Consider the following 16,950-nt stretch of genomic DNA (forward strand, 5'->3'; position numbering starts at 1 on the left):
GTTAGCTTGAAAGGGGTTTAATGTTAGCATTAGCTGTTGTCTAATGGTTTTAAAATATGTTGTTTAACTTGAAATATCGCCCACTGTCCCTTTAAATCAACATTATCCATTGTCTGTTGAGTTGCCTGTAAATTGAGAAGTAGATAATCAATAATACGTTGTCCTTGTAACTTCAACCCTAAGCATGATGTCAGAGGAAATTGGCCACCATGTGGCGATGATGTAACCCTGAGCTGTGAACACACTTCCTACAGAACACTGAGAAGCTAATTGGCTAAAGGCCACAAAAAAACAAGCTAATGTAAATAGCTATTACTTTCCTGAGACAAGCTTTTAAAATATTTGCTGAACTTCATTTTAATTGTAACATATTCTTTGTTCTCTATTTTTATTCATATTGTTATTGTTATCAACTGGGAATAATCCACCTTATTTAAGTATTCCATGTATCTCATTAAATTAAAAAAAAAATCAACTTGTTCCCTTGTTTTTCAACCTCTACTTTTAATTTGCTAATGGATTTGGTTTTACTTTCCCTCTTACTAGTTTGGCACTCTCTGTTTTAATGTCCATCCCACCTGTTTTCATGGGCCCTACTGTAAAGCACTTTGACCTGTATTTCTGGTATAAATTGTTGTATACAAATAAAGTTGATCACCATTTACTTTATAGAAAAAAATGTCTATTCTTAGTGCTTAAATTGGAGCTAAAATGACTGTTAAAAGAAGGGTATCTTTTACTCAGTGGTGTCTCCCTTTTATGAGCTCATTGAGTAATAATTTTTCAGTTATGTAATTGTTTTAGTTTTTTCCTTTTTGATGATTTGGTGAAACCTCTCCGCAGCAGGGGTTACATAAGGAAATCAATGATTAAATGATCGGCTATGGACTGAGTAGAAGCTGAGGAGATAGTCGGAGATAAAAGAGAAAAAGGAGATTGGCAGATTGTTTTCTGTATTTATGACCAACAGAACTCGAGGGGAACTTCAAGACCACTTCCTCGTGTTTGAAAGGATGTGGGTTCTTTGATAAGAAAGCAATTATATTCTCACATTCAGTTCCACAAATAAGAACACATATAAATTGTGAGCAAAGATCAATAGATTTCATTAGAAACTGGCAGCATATGTTAAATTGTTCAGAGAAAAAAAGGGATTTCCTAGAAGTTTGTGATCATTCAAAGGGGCGGCACCTGATCTCTCTACTGATGGGGGCACCCAGGTGTAAAGGTTAAGGAACCTGTCTGCACTCTCCCAAAGGTAAACAAAATGTGCCAGCCTTGAGTAAAGTCCAATGGGGATCACACAGTAGCAGCAACATAGCTTAACAAAAAGACTCAGATCCCAGATTCGGTGCACCATCCTCAGACAGAGGCTGTGAAATCATGGATCTTCTCCACAGCTGGGGGGTCGAGCTGGCGGTCCATTTGCAGTCCAAATACAGCAGGTACGAGGGCTTGTTCAGCCTGGCGTCGACAGTGGCGGATCTGCACACTGCGTACTTCTGGTTCTTCCCAATCTGGTTCCACCTGCGCAGAGACACGGGGCTCAGGCTCATCTGGGTGGCGGTGATCGGAGATTGGCTAAATCTGGTCCTGAAATGGTGAGGTGTAAAACTGAAACAGCAAAGTCGCTCCAAGGACATGAAAAAGAAAGAGAACAGCTGTAATTTTGGTTTCTTGCTCTCATCACGGCAGGGTTCTGTTTGGAGAGAGACCGTACTGGTGGGTCCATGACACCCGCTTTTATGGAGCAGGACCGACCCCTGCTCTGCAGCAGTTTCCCATCACATGTGAGACCGGACCAGGTACAGATCATGGACCTGTAAAACTGATTTAGTGTGACTGTTATGGCGGGATGACTGTGTGGCACAGTGAACTATCAGCCTGGTTAACATCGTGTATCATGGTCAGATAAAATCTGCAGTGTTTGCCAAGTGAACATAGTTTTCTTTGAATGGATATCTGAAATATGATAACCGGGTTATAAACCGCAGCACCTTTGTACTTTTATTATGTTTTCAAACTTTTAATCTGAGCATAGTGTTTTGGATTATACAACGTCTCGATCAACACACTTGATTAATTACTTTTCTGTCAGCATTTGTGGACAAAGATTCAACGTTGCTATGCAACAAGTTCATATTTTGGGGCTTTTGCACCTTTATTAGACAGGGGAGGACAGTGGATAGAGCTAGGAACAGGGAGAGAGAGTGGGGGAATGAAATGCAGGAAAGGGGCCACAGGCTGGAATCAAACAACCGCTTTATGGCGAGTGGTTTAGCCATTAGGCCACATCTGCATCACATATGTGAAAAATTAAAACCTATGGAGCCCCTAAAGTCCCCTAAGGAGTCTACTTTTATCTTGTGTGAAAAAGTAAATTATCTCATGTGATCAAGTTATAATTTTTGCCTACAAGTTAACTGTCTTGTGCACACATGTGCAGCAGTAGTATTGATTCCACTGACCATCAAATGCCAGCATTTTTTATCAAATGCGTTTATTTACTGGTAATTTGCTTATTTGATTGAGTGAATATTGTTTTTAATGTCTTTTTATGAGCATTTTATTGGGACTGGTAATATGTGTGTAACATAAGTGCCCTCTGATGGGCAGAGTTGAGGGATACACCCCATGTTGTGTGCTAAAATACGCTGAAGTGAGTCATCTTTCTGGATAAAAGCGCTATTTATCCACGTGGTGGGTTTCAGAGAACCTCCAAATTTAATATCAAACACTTTTGTGACGACATAGATTTGCTTTAATCTAAGTAACTGAATATATGCTTTGCCATCTCGATTATAGCTTCAATATTTACCTCTGTGGTGGATCAACACTATCCCACCGTTAGCCAAACCATTGGTTTCTGTGTTCAAGTATTTTCTTTAGCATATTATTACTACAGATGTGGCTGTAAGAGAACCAATAGGCTTGTATTGTGATTGAACTAAACAGCGTGTTGGAGCCAAAAATGAGTGTTTATGCCTGGTTAATCACACATGGTAAGAGCACAACAGCATCAGCAATTATGTTGTGTGGACACTCAAGTGTAAAAAGTATCACCTATGCAGGACTTCAGGGGCTCTGTTACAATCTCTATGCTCAGCTAGTCCATTTTCCAGTGTAGGCAGAAGTCCCAAAAGGTCTAAATAAAAAATAAATAAACACAGTGTTAGTATAATCATGAACACATTTAGAAATGTAGGCAATTGCTTATACTTGACTCGATTTAACGTGGTCAATATATCTTCCTATAAAGTGATATCATGACCACAATAAACTTTTATTGAAGCCAAAGCTGCCGCTGATTGAACTTGTAAATAAGCCAAAGTGTGTTTCTTGCAGGAAGCCCTTCAGGTCATGCTATGGGTGCAGCCGGGGTCTGGTATGTGATGGTAACAGCAATACTTGCTAGTGCAACAGAGAAGCGCTGCCCCCCTTTACTGTACAAGTAAGTGTTTTTAAAACAATGCCACAAATATCTTCAAATTCCAGTTTTGTGTTCTCTAAACCTTTGTGGCACTTATTTTTGGTATTCACTCTGTCAGATTCTTGCAGGGGGGCCTGTGGAGTTTAATGGGTCTGTTATTGCTGGTGGTCTGCATGTCACGGATCTACATGGCTGCCCATTTTCCACACCAGGTCATTGCAGGAATCATAACAGGTCAGTCTGCATAAAAGTTTCAAGACGCAGATGTTTTGAAGTGATAAAAGAATTGTGTTTGCGAGGAAATACAGCACATTTGACCGATGCATCAGGTACATTTGATTGTGTATCTGTACAAATACAAAAAACAATACTTACCTCAAAGCAGCTGTAGCTCCATGGGCCATGACACTTGATTTTTGATGTTCCTTCTCTGATTTTGTGTCAGGACTGCTTGTAGCCGAAGTTGTCTCCAAGAAAAAAAGCATCTACAGCGCCAGCATGAACAGATACTTCTTCACGACCCTCTTTTTGACCTCCTTCGCTGTGGGCTTCTACGTCCTGCTCAAAGCTCTTGGTGTAGACCTTCTCTGGACAATGGAAAAAGCCCAGAGGTGGTGTGTGAACCCTGAGTGGGTCCTCCTGGACAGCACACCCTTTGCCAGCCTCCTGCGTAACATGGGCACCTTGTTCGGCCTGGGTCTTGGACTGCACTCGCCCCTCAACACAGAGACCAAGAAGACAAAAACAAGCACCACTTTCAGAATGGGGTGCATTCTTGTCTCCTTGTTTCTACTGCATCTGCTCGATGGATGGACGTTTTCTTCAAAAAATCTAGTGACATTTTATTTCCTGTCTTTCGGTAAAAGTGCTGTTGCACTTTTAATCCCAACCACTCTGGTGCCCTCGGCTCTCAGCTGGATTTTTATCGTTAACAGAGAATACAAAAACTTGTGATCAAGGTCCAAATTGTGGTTTAAAGTCAATAAGAAGTGTAGGTTCTCTTTTAAACCAGGATCATTTTATTTCATGATAAAGCTGCTGTTGGCAGTCACAGAGTAAACATCTGTTCAAAGAGAGGGACTTCGAATGTCAACACTATCCCTCCCAACCAGATTTCCTCTTAGCCCCCCAACACAGATCAGCGTGTGCAGTCATGATAGTGACAGACTCATAACCAATCGGAGGACATAGTAGGGGCTGCCCCTTAACCAATCAGGACAGAGGATTGGAGATTAGCTATGATTGGTCCGTCATAATGGGAACGAGGGGAATAATAACATTGCTTGATATAAAAGCATTGGAAAACGTAGAGATTTCGCAATAGTCTCAAATTAATCCACTTACCGAAGAGTACTGATGGGTATTATGACCTTTTCTACAAACCCAGAAGAAAAAAAGTAACATTTTTTACACTATTCCTACCAACAGCAGCTTCCCCTGGGATCAGGATCAGTTCAGACGCTTAAATACTGTCATGATGTTGTATCTCATTTTTTATATGCTCACTGCTTTTTGAATGATAAACAACCAAAAAGAAAATGAATGATACAAAAAATTGCCATATCTCAGGGTACACAACAATTTTGATGACTCACTTACACACCAGTTTACAGCTAGCATCACTGTTAGCTGGCTATCATTACGCTTAGCTGGAAACTTGCACCTCTCCTGTAATACCCTGTAACTATCACACTGTAATGTTAGCTAGGAAGCTAAACAATAGCTGTTATATAACAGCAACTAAAAAAGTATTGGGTAACTTCAACTACCTGGGAAACCGTGAATTAATAAGGATTTGTCTCCAGATTTATATACTTTAAAAACCCTGAACACAGGAGTACAATGAGTACAATGGCGATGTTACTGTGCCTGCATTAATATCAGTTCCTTTAAGGCAAATGTACTGTAGTTCCAAAAATACTTACTTTCTTGACATTATTTAGATTAGGAGAGTGATATACCACTACTCTGTAAACAAAATATGAAGCTAAAGCTAGCAGTAGTTAGCTTAGCTCAATATGGAGGCAGCTAGCTAAGCTCTAACAGAATCCCTGTACTAGCATGTAAAAGTCATAAATTAGCATCTTTTAAATCTAATTTGTTCAATTTGTAGAACAAGCTGGAGTATGAAATGCCAATTTGTGGTTTTATAGGGACTACTTCTCAGGCAACATCATTTTATAACATTCTTCTTGAGTCACTATGATGAGTAGATAAATCAAATAAGCTTTGGAGGTGCTAGCTAGTTATATTTTGTTACATACGCACAAAGCTAAGCTAGCTGTTTCCCCATTTCAAGTGTCCATGCTAAGCTATGCTAACACTTTTCACACAGAATTGATAGTGGTATCAAAAAACACCTAAAAATGAATTTGTTGTTGTCTGCTCAGGACTTTTCTACATGTAAATTCAATTTTTATACAAATGTTAGCAAACAAAAGCTAACTTTAAAAAAAGGGAATGATAATGTTTGCAACATGAATAAAACCTGTTTTTGTAACTACTTGCTTTATGTGTTTCTTTTATTAAAGCCGTGTCCTCCTCTGTGCGTTCTCAGAATATCTCAAACTGATTACATTCCCAGGTTGGAGCCACTGACTGTCGGTTTGGAACAAGTATTAAATATTAACCCGAGCATGCTCCCTTCACTCGGTGATCCCGCATTGTGACACAGCCTTCCACCACAACCATCAGCTTTCAGGAGAGACATGGAGGGTCAAGGGGCAGAAAACATTGCAGATAGCACGCGTTTCCCTTAAGGCTATAAGAATAGTACATTGCATGGATGGACACACCTCTGCAACTCAGCCAATTAGATACAAACCTTTTATATAATCTGAGGCGGAGTGCCCTCACCTTAAATTACTGAAAAAGTAATACATTTATGATGCTTGTATTGCATTTTTACAAGATAGAATATATAGATGTGTTATGTTTGAGCACTTTCACATACTTGTATCTTATTACATGAACGACAACGTGCTGTAATATCAGTTGTGGTATACATTAGACAGGACAAAGGTGAGAAACAAAACGTGAGACCCCCTCTTGATGACATAATTGTCCTGCCCGTGTGAAATTTCTAACAGCAAATGGCAGGTCTCATTTTCAGCTGCCTTATCTTATCTCAGAGGACCTTCTCTTCCATTGCTTATCTCACAACCCCGTATCTACATCAGTCTATACAGGCAGACTGTATATATTAAGGGTGTGTAGGACAGCAGACACTCTTGAAGGGGACAACAAGTAATGCTGCTAAGTTGTTTGTATCAGTTTATAATTACAAAAGTCAGCTCAAAAAAGTCACAGATAAGGTGTGCAGATTTGACTTAGGAAGGCATGGACCTCAGCTAGAGACATAATGTCATGTTGTGCATGTTAGTAACAGGGTTTCCCTTTTTTAACTAACTGACTGGTCGCAGTCTGAGATCCTCTGGCAGTGCCCTGCTAGCTGTTCCAAGGACCAGACTGAAAACTAAAGGAGACAGGGCTTTTTCAGTCAGAGCTCCTTCACTCTGGAAGAGCCTGCCAGAGATCAGAGTCAGTCCCTTGTTTCATTTCATTACTCAAGACTCATTTTTACAGGGAAGCTTTTATTGTGTGATTTTATTTTATCTCTGATTTTAAGTGTTTGTTTTATAAGTTTGTATGCGTTTAAGTTTTTATTTAATTTTATTGCATAATTTTTTTATCGCTTCATTTTGCTTTGCACTTCTTTTTGTTTTTATTGCCCACTGTGAAGCACTTTGTTACCTGTTTATATCCTGTTTATGTTCAAATAAAAGAATTAAAACAGTAAAGAAATTAAAGTGGAGGTTTATACTGAGAAAAACAAAAAGCAGCCAGGATGGTGCAAATAGGTCTGTTAAATTTTACTTGAAAATCAAATGCAGGCTACCCGTATATCCTGTGCATTATAATCCTGTTGTGTTTGTTTTTTCCTCATTTCAGCACAGATACTGACATACAGAAGTGTTGGATGTATGCCAGTGACATCTGCAGGTCAAGAGGAAACATAGCATCATAATGCTCCATCAACTCTTAAAAAAAACTCAGGATGCCATGATTTCAAAATGTAATGTCACCTTGATATATGCTCTTAATTATCCATAACCAGTTTCTATGTTCTGCTTTTCTGTAATTCTTCTCTCTGCAAATGTATTAATTTTGTGTGCCCTTCTGGAGACAATGGTATAGTGGTAAGCATAGCTGCCTTCAAAGTAGTAGACCCGCGTTTGATTCCAGGCCATTGCACTTTTTTAAGTAAAGGCACAGACATCTGCTTGAAACTAGGATCTTTGTCGTAGTTCACTGTGATCTCAAGGTTTCCTTCCACGCTGAAACTTCATCAAGTCAAAGTGTGTCCAGGTTTGAGTTCACGTCACACTTGAATCAGCTCATTATACTGTATTAGAAAGTATAATCTCTGCTTTTACTTTTGCTGTTTTAGTTTAAACCGAAGATTTAATATATTCTTTCAGTTGTAGTCGTGAAAAGCATCAATCATTTCATCCATTCTTATATATCCATCAGTGGTTAAACGCACATTTAAGCTGTTTTTAGGGTGGTTTGGAGTTTCATGTGCCATGTTCAAAGTGTAGGGAGAGCGTAAAGCATAAAGGGAAACAAAGGCACCAGTAGGCTGAGTCCTTAATTGACATTTAGGTTTTAAAAAGTACGCTTTAACTTGCCTGTTGTGCTGCGAGAGTTGTGTTTTGGACATTGAGACTGGGCGTGCAAATTTCAGTAATTTCATTGCAGCATACATTTCGCTGCTTGTGTTGAGTTTACACTCATGGAAACTGTTATCTGACCGTTAAGAAAGTCTGCAAACACAATAATTCCAAAAAGGAAATCAAAATCTCTTATCAAAAAACCTTTATTCAATAGATACATGCCTCTACATCAATGATGCTTTGGTGACTTATGAATTTTCACTGAAAACAATAAGCCTGAAGACCTAAAACCTGCTTAGTTTTCATAGTTTGGTACATCTACACTGCATCAGCTAGAACATTTGGAGAACAAAAAGGAAACATAGAACAGCATTTGTTGTGTTGTGAACCTTTGAAATGATCCTCCAGCCGCAGAAAAGTCTTAGAACGAGACTGAGAACATAAAAACAAAAGAAACAATCAGTGAAGCACGAAAGAAACCACTGTAAGAGCTATAAATGAGGCGATTTCACAAAGATATGAGGACAAAATGTTTAATTAAAATTAAAAAATACATAGCGCTTTATGTTGTTTATGAGCTATCTCCCTGCTTTCTGAGAGAATGTTTATGTCTTCAAAAGGATTTAAAACAAGACAAATATCTTACAATTAAAACAAAAACGTGCATGTTGTGTCCATCTATGAAAGCTATTGTTTCTGCACTGGGCTGAGTTGATTGTACTGAAATGAGTGAATGTCTAGTTGGAGTCCTGTGGACCAGGGCCAGGCTACTGTAGCTCGACGAGGCATGACAGGGGGGGTTGGGGAGACGACGGGTCGGAGATGGGAGGTGGAGACGATGGTGGCTGGATGAAGATCAGTACAACGCCTCGGCGTTACTGCTCCGTGGCCTCTTGATCTTCTCGATGTTCTTCAGGATCATGTCGTGTAACGTGACCTTCACATGGAGGAAAAGGGAGGATGATCATTTTGGGGGAAAATGGTGAAAAGGCACTCTTCACTAGAGTTTTAAAAAATGCTTGGATGAAAAGTAAAGATGATGACATACGTATTGATTTCGAAGCTCCGAAACTATGATCTTCAGACTGATGTATTCCTTCTCATCAATCTCGGTTACTGTGCGCCGATAGTCCTCCTAGAAAGAGTTCACCTTTATTTACATATTTGCTTGGATAAATTATCTGTACACAACTTATTTTCTTTCACTTCTTTATGTCCAGAAAGTCCAGTCTTTAAAAATAACTCTAAAAAGAAATGTTTCCATTTAAAGCCCTACTATGCAACTTTTAAAAACACACCCTTCATCTGTTTTATCCACCCAGGGGTTCTGCTACTACAGTCTCATGCTAAGAACACAGCTGTAGGGCCTCTGTTAGAATACTTTACAGATGCATCACTCTGCAGCCGTCTTTGCAAAATCACCTGCAGATATTTTAACACTTTGCTATCTCTGCAACTTTTTACAGTGTATTCCCATCATGACTGTAATTGCTACTTCTTGCTCTGGATGCCACGTTTCAGCAGAAGTAGCAAAGAATGCTTATACAGCCGTTTTCCTGCCACAAGAAAATAAGGAGCAAACACAAGCTGCTCAAGAACTGATAAGAAACCAAACCCAATTTTTGATCTACATCTTGTGACGGCCAGTTTCAATTCTCTTAGAGTACTTTTCAATGTCAGAGGTAAAATCACTGACACTCAAACAAAGTCTTCACTGTTTACTGCTCACATTAAAGGCTTGCAATTGAAGAAACACAAGGTAGCTTGTACTATGAAGCAGTCCAAGAACACTGGATGGAACAGAAATTAAAAATCAGAGCCTTAAAAACGACCTAAAAATACAACCGTAATTTAAAAGTGTACAACAGCCAATTAGTTCCACATATTGCAGAAATATAGGCTGCAATTGCTCACAGCATTGTAAAAAAATGCAAATTATTGGAAGATTTTTTTTACTGAAATGACTGTTGTAAGTTTTGCAAACCACCAGATGTCACTATTGGTTTCAGTTTTCAGGCCCGAAACACTAGTCTTGGCACAAACAGCCAAAACCGTCCAAGATATCTCACATGAACAAAAGACACACGCTTTTAAAGGATCTGTAGACTGTTTCAAAAACTACATTTGTCCTTTGTACCCTCCTCCAAGCAACTTGATTCTTTGATAAATTTTGACTTACCACATGTGGATATTTTGCTATTTTAGAAACCAGCTTTGCCCGTGTGATGTAGTATCTAGAGGAAAATAATATATTTAAAATCATTAAAGTAAAGAAACAAACATCCCATGTGGCAGGTAAAAAAAAGTGTAGTAGGTAGAATATGATTAGGACTTCTACTAACCTTGAAATCTGATCGAGGTAGGATGCCGCCTCCCCTTCCACTGTTCTGAGTTCAGCTACCGTCTCCTCCTGAATGGACACACCGAAGTTGTTTCCATCCTCTATCCTGGGGATGAGCAGCTGAACCCACATTTTGACCTGCAGGAGACAAGAAAAGATCTAAGAATGGTGGCATGCTAAATCCAGAGTGCAGATCCAGATCCCCACCTTTGAGCTTTACACCTTTTGGTTAGAAAACGTACAAATCAAACAGCGACTTCACATTCCTGAGTAAAAACTTGACTTACTGTGTTACATTTCTCTATGAGCGTCCTGATCTCTGGTTTGACCTTTTCAATAAGATCAACAAGGTTCCCATTGCTCTTCATCATCCCACCAGGCATGACGAAGACCTTGGTGCCAGTCACTGGAAACACAGACAGAAGGTTGAGATAAATTAAGATCATTTTAAAAGGACACTTATACTTCCCGATGTAAGCGAGTACTCAGGTGTGAGAACTTCCTAAATTTGCTACACTGAATGTTATCTACTCACCCTTATCATCCCCTCCATCTTCCATCTTCCTCTTTTTGGCATTTTGCTGTTAAAAAAAGCGAAAAAGAACCTCAGCTCAGCTCAGCACATATTAGTCATTTTTAAACACCTTGTGTGTTTCATGCATCTCTGAAAATGTATCCTTACCCCTTCTAGTCCGTCATGCAGGTTTGAGAGCAGGATGGGGTCTGGCACGGTGAGGTTGATCTCAGAGTGGATCTCCTTCAGATCACTGATGTTTATGATGGGATCCTGTAAAAACGAATGAAGCTGGGATATTTTATATTACAAACATGCTCTGTGACTTCAAAAGAAAACGATTTGGACAATGAGTGGGAGTATACATTGGTCAGATTCATTGTGAATACTGTGACAGCTAGCAATCAAGAATGTGTGTGGCTGTGACTCAGTGGTAGAGTGGGTTGTCTCTCAATTGGAAGGTTACATGCCAGAGTATCCTTTGGCAAGACACTGAGCTGCAAATTGCTCCCTGTGACATAGTCAGGCAGTGTGTGAATGCGTATGATTAGTATCAGCCAATACTGATGGTCCCCTACTTTAGAATCCTCAGTGTGAGTGTGGTGTGAACGGCTTTGAGTGGTCAGAAAGACTAGATAAGTATTATAAATGGCGCAAGTCCATTGACTATTTACCAAATGCCCAAGCATCCTCAGCTAACGTGAACACTAGTGCAAATGAATGACAGACCTGATTCATTGCTGTAATGGATTAAAACAGTTTTTCTTTTACAATCATCTCCATTTACAGATTGTAGATGAAATTTGTGGACTGGCATTTGGGGGTCTGGATTTTCAGCGTGGGTTGTGTTACGGTTTCTGTTTGTTGTACATTCATAGTCTCAGTAATACGGACCAATCATGCATTAGCAGACATTGTTGTGTGCAGGAAAAACAGTTGGTATGAAGAGCAAAAGCAGGCAGATCACATACCGCTCATAGGGTTTTCAACTGTCCCCCATTAGCCGGGACATCCTGTATATTGGGCTAACTTGGTTTGTTTCATACAGGATCTCAATTGTCCCATATATTGACTATTAACTCTTGTAAATACAGCAGACTGCACTCTACAGATCCTGGATCAGATAAAACAGCAGTGAGAGATCATGTGCCAATCACACCGCCTGTCATCCAATCACAGGCCCCCTCACACGCATCAGTTGCATACTGCGCCAAGTCCTGCAGAAACTCTGGCTGTGCAAAAGGACAAAAGACTGCTTGAGTCAGTCAAGAGCAGCAAAAAGTGAATTTTGTGGGTCATACTCCTCTTTTGCATTTAATTTTTTTTTTCCCCCTGTTTTTTATGTAAAGAGCTAAATTGTGGTTTCTTTGAGGTTTATTCATATGAGGCTCCATAATGATACAGTAAAGATTAAAGGGAATACACACACTTTCTGCATTTCCAGTTGAATCAGAATATGAATATACACTGAATTCACACATCAAGCTCACACCACCACGGCACTGTGCACCTGTCCCTTATCTAGTAGTGAGAAAGTTGGCAACCCTAACCACTACATTGACATCCCTCCTACTGTCTGTGGCAATCTGATTAAGATTGCATCTCTCTGTGCAGCTAACAATCTATGTTGTGATCTCCTACCTAACAGGAACACATCAGACACAACTGACCTGACCTGCATTCAATAAATGAGTGTTCTGTAAAACACATTTCAGACTTACCTTGAGGAAGTGATCAAGTTCCAGTAACTTCTTTGGGAAAAAATTAGCAACTAGATCCTCTGCCTTTAAAAAAGAAAGTACAAAATTAGTGAGTCTTGCTTTCAAGCTAAGACATTTATAGCCCAGTGTTTTACCTTTTAATTATAATTATCTGTGTTTATGAATACTTACTTCTGAAGTGATTCGTTCCCTGAAAGCATCAACCTGCAAACACATCAGAGTTTCAGTATCAGACATGCTACAGCAAGCAAAAGGCATTATTAATTATTCATAAAACTTAAAGTTTGAATGTTAAAGTAGCACAGTGGGCTTCCTGTGTTTGATTAGTGCAGCAATACTGAATCTAAATAAGAATTAGAAGCTGTTATCAGAGGAAACATGACGCAGATATGACAACGACATCATCTGGAGTTAGCTAATGTTAGCTCAGGCCTTTTAGTGCATGTGGTCCTACATTATTACCCTTTATTTGAACACACACTGTAATGACACAGTCTTCCTTCTCTCTCTCATAGTGTTATTCTGACACAGCAGCTGTCTCACAGTTTGACAGGTGTGTTGTTCCAGGCGGGAAACAAGCCGGTTAGCCGTTGTTAGCTCGGCCTTATCAGAGCTATCACATCATGCTACACAACGTGGCTAACATGCTAGCAGCCAAAATACAACAACAAACAAGCCGTTAAAGCTCCACAGAGGTTTCGGAAACTCAACCCTCACCTTGGTTTTAATTTCATTGTCCACTTTGAGGAGTGAAGACATCTTATGTGATCAAACAGGCGAAGAACGATTGTCCCAACAGCATTAAAGTCACTCGTAAACGTGTGGCTCTCACTTGTCAGCCACACTTGTGCGCGAGCTTAATGATGACGCAGTGAGAGATGAGACGTTCAAGAACGAGTCGGTCTTTGGAACGAGTCGGTCTTTTGAACGGCTCTTTTTTAAGTGAACCGATGAGAACACTTTTTCAAAGTTGAAGACAAATTTACATTTTGGAAAACATTTTTACATTTTATAAAACAAAATTACATCAGCAAAACACTTTCACCAAGGCCAAAACAAATTTACATTTAAGAAAACAAATTTACAAAAGATGAAACACTTTTACAAAACTATGTTAAGATATTACTTTATTGGTCCCAAGGGGAGAGGCACCCTACTGCAGGCAAGATGGCGCCGCCACAACATCCACACCGGAAGTCCATACCGGAAGTCCATACCGGAAGTGATTCTTTAACCCCCTCTCTACCCAATGCCGGATGCTTCGAACCTATGCTTCGAACTGGAAGTTTCTTCTTCGTGTAGCGTATTGATTGCATTAGTCTGTCGCTGCTAAATCAATTAGCAGAAAGCTAATTGTGATAGAGAGAGTGAGTGAGAGAGATCCCGCTGTGTATGAAGAACAGAATAATGTAGAGTGTTAGTGTGTGTGGGGGGAGGGGATGAGAAGGAAAAGACTGTAAGTAAGAGGGAAAATACACTCAAGCTGTACACAGAGATCTATATTCACCACAAAAACAACAGAGGCTCCCCAGAAATGTGTACTGTACATCTATCATCAGTGGCTGACAGTGGTGCCTCAAGTTGAAATATTTTAGTCCTAATATTCTATGTTGATTTGGAGTTTGTAATAGCAAAAGTGCATTGTTCTTTTTCAAGTACAACATTATCAATACAAAAGGGTTAAGACATCATACATATAACATTAAAAGAACATAAAATAAAGTATAATTCTACATTTCAAGTAGGGGTTGGATGGAAAGAAACAGTAGCTATGTATACATTTGCAGTTTTTCTAGTCATTCTAATTGAAGGTTCCAACTTCAATGTTTTCATGGACGCCAAATAAAGTGATCTTGTTAAGACATTGGTGTACATGCATCAAGCATTCAATCTGAATAAAACTGTTTGACAAGCTCAGAGTGTTTACGCCCATCTAATGTCTCAAAATAGAAGGAGAAACCATTCCCTCTGTTTGTTCTTGTGGTTAATGAACACCCCTGTCACTGTGTCATTGTAACGTGTTACAAATTATGTTAAAAAAGAAACAGTCACCACACACCTCTACATTTTCCTCCTCCACTCGCCCCTGCACCATAGATAACATTCTGCTCTTCTCTCGTGACTGTGGATCTACTCTGGATCTGTATTTCATTCATTCATTAATCTATACATGTGATCACATAGGCAGACAGCATGCAAGGTAATTTGGAACAAACACTACAGCAAACTTAGATAATGTGACAAGTCCCCATGGAAAGAGACTCCTGCACGCTGCACAGTTATCATAATGAACCTGTGGGGAACAGCTGTGCAGGAAGGAAGAGGGGTCACTGGGGGAATCAGTCAAAGGCAAGCAGGTGTGCAGGGGCAGGACACACACCACAGGTGAGGTACAGTCAGGCTAACACAACATAAAATAACATATGACCCAGACAAAACAAGAGAGGCATATGCAGATGTCATCACGGCAGCATCATAATCAGCTTTAAGTATTTCAACACACACTCGGAACAAATGGGTGTGCATGGCTGAGACGTTAACACTATAACTTAGTGATTTGTGCAGGCTTCTAAGTAACTTGAATTCTCAACAGCCTATACACTTTTGGAGTCAATCAACTAGTCAATAATACTGATACGATTAAAATGTAAGTGCAAAAAAGTTCATAGAATTACGCGTAAACCTACGTGTTTTTGAAGGCTTTTATTTTGCGTTCACGTTCCTGTTTTTCAAGGCTTTTATTTTTTTTTGAAGGCTTTTATTTTTGTAACTTCTGGTATGGACTTCCGGTGTGGGTGTTATTGCAACGTTTTTAGCTTTGTAACTTCCGGTATGGACTTCCGGTATGGACTTCCGGTGTGGATGTTGTGGCGGCGCCATCTTGCCTGCAGTAGGGTACTCTTGCCCAAGGGGGGGAAATTCAGTTGTTACAGCAACCCAGACATAAGTAAAATCAAGAAAAAGTTCCAATTAGTAAAATAAGATAAGTAAAAATAAAAATAGATAAGTAAAGATAGAATACAATTTAGATATATACAATGTTATTAATGGAATTTAGATAAATACAAATGTTACAAATGGATTAAATAGCAGTAATTACAGGCAGTATGACAGTAATGACAGATTAAGCAATATAATAGATAAATATGGATATATAATATGACCGTAAGTTGTAGTTAACAATAATAATGTAGTATAACATAATATAATATAGCAAGAAATTATATAATATAATGTAATATGCATTATAATGTCATCAGCAGTCAGAGGGTCAGTACAGGATGAGATGATGGAGTGTAATAATAAACTGGACAAACAAAAAAGAAGATAAACATAAGAAAACAAGGTAAATAAACAAAGAGTGTAAACAAACAGAAAAAAAGAGCATTCCTACTCCTCTTGGTGATGTTTAGAGGTTAACATGTGTAGTATTTCATGTCACAATATTACTTTTCATAATCATACATGACATTCATTAGAAATAGAGGGCAGATTAAATGCACATCAAATACCAACATAGTCACCTTCTCCAATCATTTCCAGATAGGGACCCCATATAGATCTGAATACTTCAGTGTTATTATTCATTCTGTTGATAAGTTGTTCAAAAGAAGCTGTCCTGGCTAGTTCATCTCTCCATTCACCATACCGGATCTTTTGTTTTGATTTCCAATGCCTCAGGGCGATCCTGCCTCCTGTTATAAAAGCTAATTTCACCCAAAAATACATTTTTGAGGGAAGTTTAATCAGAATCAGAATCAGCTTTATTGGCCAGGTATGCTTGAACACACAAGGAATTTGACTTAGGTAAACTGTGCTCTCTTTGTACAAGGCATAAGAATAAGACCTACAAATAAAAATAAAATAAAAATAATAACAATAACATCAGCTATAAATACAAAAAGAACAACAAATAGGCATGACTAATATGTACAGGCTAAAATAATATGATAAAAGTGCAGTGGTGAGTAGCAGAGGTAGTTTTTACATTTAAAAAAATAGTAGTTAAATAATACAAAAAATAGAAATATGGAATTCTGCTTGGAGAATTGTTGCATTGTATATTTACATGTAATACACAATACACATAATGCTGGGCTCTTAGTGAACTCTGTTTCTGACATATCATTTACCCCTGGTTGACTTCTAAAAAAATAAATAAATATAACAACGATCCAAAGAGTCAGTCTTTTGAACGGCTCTTTTGAAAGGAACTGCTCCTCAAGATCCGGTTCCCTTCAAAGAGCCACAAACCCCATCTCTATGAC

General features: G+C 39.0%; 2 protein-coding genes and 1 long non-coding RNA gene across 4 annotated transcripts; 1 reads left to right on the top strand and 2 right to left on the bottom strand.

Moving 5' to 3' along the window:
• Positions 1–944: 944 nt before the first annotated feature.
• On the bottom strand, positions 945–4,519 carry LOC117829629. Its single transcript, XR_004634650.1, has 3 exons — positions 3,806–4,519; positions 3,064–3,145; positions 945–1,593 (listed from the first exon to the last, which is right to left on the bottom strand). It is a non-coding gene; the product is annotated as an uncharacterized LOC117829629 (long non-coding RNA).
• g6pca.1 (glucose-6-phosphatase a, catalytic subunit, tandem duplicate 1) lies at positions 1,384–4,384 on the top strand. The gene is made up of 5 exons (XM_034707209.1): positions 1,384–1,601; positions 1,696–1,805; positions 3,346–3,451; positions 3,549–3,664; positions 3,876–4,384. Exons 1-5 carry the CDS (start codon positions 1,384–1,386, stop codon positions 4,382–4,384), a joined length of 1,059 nt encoding a protein of 352 aa, XP_034563100.1.
• Positions 4,520–8,291: 3,772 nt separating the features above from the next.
• Positions 8,292–13,557, bottom strand: psme3 (proteasome activator subunit 3). Of its 2 annotated transcripts, none has more exons than XM_034708141.1 (10): positions 13,400–13,557; positions 12,854–12,886; positions 12,683–12,745; positions 11,130–11,252; positions 10,983–11,028; positions 10,735–10,853; positions 10,449–10,585; positions 10,286–10,340; positions 9,155–9,241; positions 8,292–9,043 (listed from the first exon to the last, which is right to left on the bottom strand). In XM_034708141.1, exons 1-10 carry the CDS (start codon positions 13,439–13,441, stop codon positions 8,963–8,965), a joined length of 786 nt encoding a protein of 261 aa, XP_034564032.1. In that variant the 5' UTR covers positions 13,442–13,557; the 3' UTR covers positions 8,292–8,962. The 2 variants fall into 2 exon arrangements, with proteins under 2 accessions (XP_034564032.1, XP_034564033.1); XM_034708142.1 differs by having other exon boundaries at positions 11,130–11,234; positions 13,400–13,555.
• Between the last annotated feature and the right edge of the window lie 3,393 nt (positions 13,558–16,950).

The sequence above is a fragment of the Notolabrus celidotus genome, chromosome 18 (genome assembly GCF_009762535.1).
Source record: "Notolabrus celidotus isolate fNotCel1 chromosome 18, fNotCel1.pri, whole genome shotgun sequence".
Classification (NCBI taxonomy): domain Eukaryota; kingdom Metazoa; phylum Chordata; class Actinopteri; order Labriformes; family Labridae; genus Notolabrus; species Notolabrus celidotus.